This window comes from Helobdella robusta, assembly GCF_000326865.2.
Source record: "Helobdella robusta unplaced genomic scaffold HELROscaffold_83, whole genome shotgun sequence".
In the NCBI taxonomy this organism is placed as follows: domain Eukaryota; kingdom Metazoa; phylum Annelida; class Clitellata; order Rhynchobdellida; family Glossiphoniidae; genus Helobdella; species Helobdella robusta.
Window position 1 is genome coordinate 11,622 of NW_008705481.1, and position 8,692 is coordinate 20,313.

The window sequence follows — 8,692 nt, forward strand, 5'->3', positions numbered from 1 at the left end:
GTGTGTGTGCACGTGAGTGTGTGTGTTGTAAAAATGATTGATATTTAAAAATAAAGAGTTTCATTAAATGAATACATTATATCAAACAAATATAACAAGAGCAATAATAATAAATGAATGTATGTAATAACAGCGATAAAATAATAATAATAATAATAATAATAATAATAATAATAATAATAATAATAATAATAGTAATAATAATAAAAATAATAGTAACAGTAATAAACCGGATAGGAAAAAATGTTTTAATAGTAAAATTGGATGTGGCGGAACTGCTCACATACTCAGAGAAGTACCAGGATCAAATCCTGAAATTTCTGGATGAAATTTGGATTCATCTATTGTTCCAGCTTATTGAGCTGTGTGACTCGAATAATAGTAGTAGTAGTAGTAATAATAATAATAATAATAATAATAATAACAATAATAATAATAATAACAAAGAGAGAAGCCGCTGACCTTGATGACCTGGGCATGACCTTTCCTGGTGGCGTAATGAAGTGGGCTTCTACCTGGTGCATATTTCAATTGGAAATGAAAAACGGGTGACAGTGGGCAAATAAATAATAATTTAATTATACACTTGTTCATTCATTTGTTTATTCATTCTTTCTCACCTTCCTTCATTTATTCATTTATTCATTCATTCATTCATTCATTCATTCATTCATTCATTCATTCATTCATTCATTCATTCATTCATTCATTCATTCATTCATTCATTCATTCATCCATTCATCCATTCATTCATTCATTCATCCAGTCAATCATCCATCCAATCTCAGTTATAACCTTTAACATCTTTACTGTTTAGTTCGGCTTGTTGTTCAAGTAGAAACTTGACCGCATCGTACCCGTTGTACCTGAAGTATTCATTCACCACAACAGATCAATTGTTTAATCATCCACTACATTCTTCACCAATACAAAAATACCATAAGAATACACGCAAAGAGCCTTCAAAAATACTTTAATTCAGTTTTCTCATGCTCCCTCTTAACTGCTTAAATATAATACTCTCTACTTAGGACCGCAAGGACTACACACATATCAATACCACACGACGAACATACACATACATACATACACATACACACACATACATACACACACATACATACATACCTACATACACACATATCTCTATGCACATAAGAACAAACAACTAAACACCGCATCATAGAAACGATGGCTCTTGTAATCGAACTAGTACCAGGTCGGTCGTCACGCAGTAGCAACGACACGAAATACGGTAGGCACTTCTACCGTCTGAGCTACTTGTCAGCCAGCAACTTTTATTAGTTTATATGCGATAGAAAATATTTCATGTACGCAGAATTACACAGACAAAAAACTCAAATATGAAATGAAATAAAATTAAAATTAAACAAAGAAAAATAAAAATAAATAAATAATCATTTAAATAAAACAAACGAATAAAAAAATTCCATGGTGATATTGGTATCTTCCAAAATTATTATTATCATTATTATTAAAAAACGTCATTCTTTACCGTAGAAGCCGATTAAAATATAGTCTTGAATCAACATCGTATGAAGGATGCATTTGCACGTACGCTCAGTGACAGAAATTTTTATGAGGGGGGCAAAATTTTCACGGAGAAGGCCAAAATTTTCACGGAGGAAGGGGGAATTTTCACAAGGGGGGGGCAAAATTTGTGGTAGTGTGGCTGAACACCTTTTTTTCATTTACCCCGTCCAGTTTTTGGTCGACGATTTTCTACCTAAAACGGCCCTTTTTCTGGTTCTTATTAAAAAACCGATTGCAATGAAACTTTTACAGCTTGGTACTGCTGGCACTTATGTCAGTGCGCTGAGTTTTACGCAGTCTAAAGCAAGTGTAACTTGTAATGGAATCGCTAAATTTTATACTAATCTGAATACAGGCTTTTGCGATATTTCATAGAGTTTAAAAATTAAAATTAGATAATTAAACAAATTATATACGTGAAACATTTAGATAAATGAAAGATTAATTTGAGTAACATAATTGAATGAAAATAATATAAATAAATACAAGATAAGATCATCGGGCTTGAGAGCAATAAAGCTAGAAATAAAATCATTTCATTTCCTGAATTGTTCATATAGTTGCAGACAAATTCGAACAACGAAAGCTATATTAAATCAAATGAACAAAATAAAACTTTTGAAGTAAGACAACTTATTAAACATAATTATTAAGTAAATTCAGAAAGTACAGAGCCGGATTTGGAGATTCGGAGGCCCTGGGCAATAAAGTAGCCCCCCTCTCCTGGTCTCCCTTCAATCCAGCCCGAAGCAAGTAGTACAAACGTAAAAAAGCTAGCTACAAAAGAACAATAAGTACAAGCAGTACAAAAAAGTACAGATGTGCAGAAACCTGCAAGCGAGATGCAGAGGACAGACTTCATCCTGCTTCTGTTTCACGTTCACATCTGGTTGGGTTGATTGTTATTCAGATCAATTATTATTCTCATTAACACTGAAGAAGGCATTCAACGGTCACATTTTTGAGTGGGTAGGTTGATATGTCATTGTGCTTACTTATGCTTCATCCTGTTTGTCGCTCTAGGTACAAACAAACAATTACTTGCTACTCAGTTAATTGCTGGCTTGTTTGTTTCATCTTCAAATTCATATTAATTATTATTAATGTCGTTGTTATAAATTTATTTGTCACTATAACTAAGTTTTTATTAAATGGCCGAACAAAGTTCAAGAAGAAAAAAACAAAAACAGACAAACAAAAACAATAACAAACTTAAATAAATAAAAATAAAAATAAAGTTTAAATAAATAAAAACAATTTAACCTAAAAATGGTTAACAAAAAAAAACTAGAACCTAGACTAGAAATATGTGTGAAAAAATGTGAACGAACCAGCGCCATTTTCGACCAGCAGCTTCATGACGTCAATCTGGTTGTAGCGGGCAGCGTAGTGGAGAGCCGTGTAGCCCTCTTCATCCACCTCCTTCACGATGCTGCTGAAGTCACTGTTCTCCAAGTACTCACTCACTCTGTTTGTCAGTCCGTTTCTGGCTGCCTGTGTTGATAGAATGGTTGGTTGGTTGGTTGGTAGGCTGGTTGGTTGGTTGGTTGGTTGGTTGGTTGGTTGGTTGGTTGGTTGGTTGGTTGGTTGGTTGGTTGGTTGGTTGGTTGGTTGGTTGGTTGGTTGGTTGGTTGAATGGATGGTTGGTTAGTACGGAAAACATTTATGAGCTGTTGCTGTTTGATACCGATTCATTTCAATCATGTTGAATAAATTGCGCTTCATAATTTATAACGAAGGCCATTTTTGTTGAACAAAAACAATTTTTTGTTGCGTGTTTTGTTATTAAAACTGCATTTCAAATTTTAAAAATGGACGGAATACCTTTGAAAATTATTATCTCTATTGTCGATACATTTCAAAAATGTGGTTAACAGCCATGATTCTTTCTTCATCACGATCAACCCATCCACTCACCATAATCATCATCATTATTATTATTATTATTATTATTATCATCGTCATCATTATTATCACCAATAACAACACCTGTATCAAAGATGCTCCTAAATTTTCTTCCGGATTATTCTGCTTCATGACGGAAGACATATCGATCGTCCTGGAGTCCTCCTCCGTCTTCCGGTGCCCCCTCCACTTGTGCCTTCTTCTGCCGCTTCTCAGCCTGTTGATGTTCGCCAGGATGACATCGGCCACCAGGGATGTAGATTTCATTCGAGAATACCGACTATCCAATCGACTCGACGAGTTTCCGTTATTCGATCGGTTGTGGAAGTTGGGGGAGAAGGATTTGTTCGTTGATTTCATTGTGTGGTTGGATTTGATGTTAGGCTGGTCTCTGATTTTTGTATTATCTTTTTTGTTTGTTTGTGTGTGTATGTGTGTGTGGATTTGGTTGTTTGTTGTTTTTTAGCCTGTATGTGGGGATATTTTAGTATTTTTTTTATGCAGGTGTTTGAAGTGAAGTAAGTCGATTATCGCCTGTGTTCGTTCAAATGTTTTCTTATATCTGTATAATTGTTTTGCTTTGGCTTGTATGTTTTTATTGCTGTTTTCCTGACTGTAAGTTCTGATTTCATTTCTGTTTTGTATGTTTGCTGAGTATGTTTGCATAACATGTATTCAAGTGAATATTTCTCAATGTTTCACGTAAAAAAGTTTGTATAATTATTTTTCAAAAATTTGCTTCGTATCTATGTTTGCTGGGCTTTGTATTATGACTGTGTAATGTATATTTTATATTTATTTTTTGTTGAAACCGTGAATTTTTCAACTTTTTAATCCCGCAGACAAATTTTTTTCCGGATTGTCGGATTTCTGTCCAGATATTTCTGATACATATTCATACTTTCTTATATATTTTTTAAGTTGCTGATTTTACTTAAGTTGAAAAAATAATCCTTTCTTCTGTTCATAATCGGTTTTGTGTGTGTGTGTAGTTGTGTGTGTGCTTGTATGTGTGTGTGCTTGTATGTGGGCGTGTGTGCGTGTAGTTGTATGTGTGTTTGTTTGTGTGTATGAATCAGTTTAAAAATGTTGAAGATTAAATCAGTTTAAAAATGTTGAAGATTGATGTATTCTTTTTACATCTTTTCTAATTCCTGATGATAGTGTTAACTCAGATGATGATGATGATGATGATGATGATGATGATGATGATGACTTGATCACGTGATCAGAGGATATCCCGTCCAGTGTAAGTGCCGTTGTTCACACTGACGACGATGATGACGAAGATGATTACAATGATTAAGATGGTGATGATCTGTGGAGTTTCAACGTTAACACGCTATCCGGGTTGTTGGTAATTACAATAATGATGATTACGACGAAGATGATGACGTCAACTATGACGTAGACGATGATGACGATGATTTAGAAGATTATGACGATGACGAAGACGACGTCGATGATGATAACAATGTGTGAAACAGCCTAGATATCATCTTATACGATCCAGAAAAGAAGCAGAAACGTCTCAACTCTCACTCATTCCATGAAGAAAATAATCTGTAGAAGAAGCATTAAATGACTTAAATGAATTAAATAATAATTCAATTAATTGTAAATCATTAATCTAATAATATTGCTTAAATCTTTTTCGCACACTTTTTCCATCTCTCTTTGTCTCTCTCTCTCTCTCTCTCTTTCACTCTCTCTCTTTCACTCTCTCTCTCTTTCTTTTTTTTAATATTTTTTTTGATATTTTATTTATTCATCAATTCAAATCAAACATCTTTCTCTTCCTCTATCTTTATCTTTTTCTTGTTATATACATGTATATGTAACTAATCACAACCTCCTTCATATACATAAATAATACATATCCTAAAATATATAATACAAATATATGTATGCAATGCATGTATGCATGAATTTATGTATTTGTGTGTGTGTGTGTGTTGGTGCGTGTATAAGGGTATGTATATGTATGTGTTAGTACATTTATAACTCCGTAAATAAAAAGAAGGTGATCTATCTAAATTAGTTTGAGATAAAAATTTGTTTCATATTTTTATAACATGGCGTCGGATGGGAATGCATAAGAAATGATAAAATAAAAAAAAAATAATAATCAATATAATAATTCGCTTGATGACGACGAAAACAAGAGTAATAATAATCGTAATAATAATATTAATAATAATAATATCAGGCATCATCTAACACACACACACACACAAACACACATACACACCTGGATCTGTTTGCATTCGAACCCAGGCACCATCATATCGCCATTCGCCATGGTTTTAACCATCCTCTCGCCATTCTATCTCATGAATATAAAAAGATTTTAGGGGGTTAGGCTTTCGTCCTCCAGAATCCTGCTACGACTGCCACTTTGAAAGTTCCAAGCGGCAAGCACAATACTAACGATGTTATAAATTGCCACTTTAAATGTGTTAATGGAAATTTCCAATTTCAGTTCGAACAAGAGTCTGCGCAATCTCATATACATGTAGGTTGGCCGTGGTGTGTTGTTACTCAGGTCTGGAATTCAGTGGAATTATAGGAATGTTTGATCGAGTTAGTGTAATGGTGAGTTGGTTGGTTGGTTGGAAGGCCAGCTAGATCAGAAACGAAGATTCAAACGTACGATATACAATGGGCTGAGACATATTTTTTTAAACCATTTTATTCACAAATTTTTTTTATTATTTATCAATTACTATATAATTTATAGATACTGTACAAGTATCATTTTTAAATATTGTGAACTTGTTGTACTTAGGTATATAAAAAAATGGATTCTGTTGTATTGCACTTATGTAAAACGTATATACACACGTACATATAGGTACATACGTACACACACACACACACAGCACACACACATACATACACACACACATACATTCATACACACACACACACACACATACATACACACACACATACATACATACATACATACTAACACATACACACACACAAACATACACACACAGGCACACACACATGCACACATGCATACATACACGCACGTGTACATTCATCAAAAACCTGCAGAAACATTTATCGATACTGAGTTGAGGAAATAACTTGGAAAATTTTCAATGTGACTCACTTCATTTGTTATGCATGCGCGCAAACACGCACACGCGCACACATTCACACACATAACCCGTATACACACACACACATGCATGCAAACATACAAACATACATACATATATATACATACATACAAACATACACACATACGATACGATACATTTTATTTGTCTCCAAAACAAAGAAAAAAAGGATGACCATAAAAAGTTAAGTTAATCATACATGCATACATACAAACATACATACATCATACATGCATACATACATACATCATACATACATACATACATACATACATACATACATACATACATACATACATACATACATACATAGATACATACATACTTGCTTAAATTAAGAATGTGTTTATTAAAATTCTCCTCGAGACGCAGGTACGCTAACATTCAACATGAAACTCCATCCATACTAAATCGCTGTTAACTTACAATGCATCCATACATTGAATGTATACAATGCCTACAAACATACAAACAAACATACAAACAAACATACATACATGCATACATACATACATACATACATACATACACACACATATACAATCATATAAACAAAATTTTTCTACTGTGCATGCACAAGCATAAATAAACTTGTGTAAATAATCACCCTCATTACTGCATAAATTTGTAAATCTTTTACATACAATACTTAGACATACTATAAATACATACAAATATACAAAAACATGCATACAAATACATACAGATATACAAAGACATACATATATACAAACAAACATACATGCAAACAGGCATACAAACATTCTTCATACAAATACGTGCAAACATACGCGACGTACATGCATATATACAATTACACACACAAACATACAATCAAACAAACAAAGATACAAAGATAGAGAGAAATAAAAACAAAATAAGAAGAAAACTGCGCCATAAAAGTGGAAGGATTTTTAATATTCCATGTACGTATGATTGTACTTAGTAAAAGTTCAGTTCTAAATGATGCCTTAAGCTTCCAAGTAGGTGTGCATATGTACTTTTGTATATTTTTATGAATGTTGTTTGAATATTTGTATATATTAAGGTATATATATTTGTATATAAGCTTGTATGCGTCTGTATATTTGTATATAAGTCTTTACACGTCTGTATATTTTTGTATTTAAGTATGTATATACTTCTGTAAATTTATATGAATCGAATGCATGTATAAAAGTTTACATACATTTGCATATACTGTAGGTAAATAGATGTATATGTATGTATATTTGGTCGGTCGTGGTATGTATTTTGCATATATTTTTATGTGTATATATATATATATATATATATATATATATATATATATATATATATTTGTATACATGTTTATGTTTGTATATTTGTATATATGTTTATTGATGTATACTTGTATACAAGTTTATGTTTGTATATTTGTTTATTTAGTTAATTATAATTCATTTATTAACGTTAATACATATAACATAATGATAGTCTTACAATAATATAATTTTTATAGAAATAATTTTTATTATTACAAAAAGTTACATCAACCAATTTAAATTCCTAACCGTCCTTTCGCGGGAAATTTTTTTAAATTAATTAAATTAATTAAAGTTAAATTTCTTTCTAAAAAAATTTGATTAATTAATTTATTTACTTTAAGAGGTTAATTTTATCTATAACAAATGAAAAACTGAAAACTAAATAGATTTATATGTTTCTTATCCCACAATTTTTGTAATAATGATATTATTATCGTTATTGTTATTAATTAATTATTAATATTACTTATTTATTTATTATAATTTAAGTTTTATTATTAAAGTGATATTGCGCTTAATAATTATATAATAAATAAATAAATTAAGAAACCAGAAAAAATGTTATTATTTATAGTTCTTATAATCCGATAACTTTGCTAAAGTTATTTCACACCCGCACACTCATAAAATACTAATTGAACATAGAAAACGAAATACGTCAGCAATTTCATTATTAATAATAATACTGATAAAACTGTAAAAATAGAAAATTATTATGAAACAGTATATATATATATATATATATATATATATATATATATATATATATATTGATATTCTTTACTCACTCACTCATTCATTTATTCATTC

At 31.3% G+C, this 8,692-nt stretch overlaps 1 protein-coding gene across 1 annotated transcript; it reads right to left on the minus strand.

Annotated features, from left to right (window-relative positions):
• Nucleotides 1-287: 287 nt before the first annotated feature.
• On the minus strand, nucleotides 288-3,819 carry HELRODRAFT_182236 (hypothetical protein; the record flags this gene model as incomplete). The annotated part of the gene is made up of 6 exons (XM_009032542.1): nucleotides 288-320; nucleotides 463-515; nucleotides 796-866; nucleotides 2,386-2,440; nucleotides 2,886-2,976; nucleotides 3,544-3,819. 6 exons carry the CDS (start codon nucleotides 3,817-3,819, stop codon nucleotides 288-290), a joined length of 579 nt encoding a protein of 192 aa, XP_009030790.1.
• Nucleotides 3,820-8,692: the final 4,873 nt, after the last annotated feature.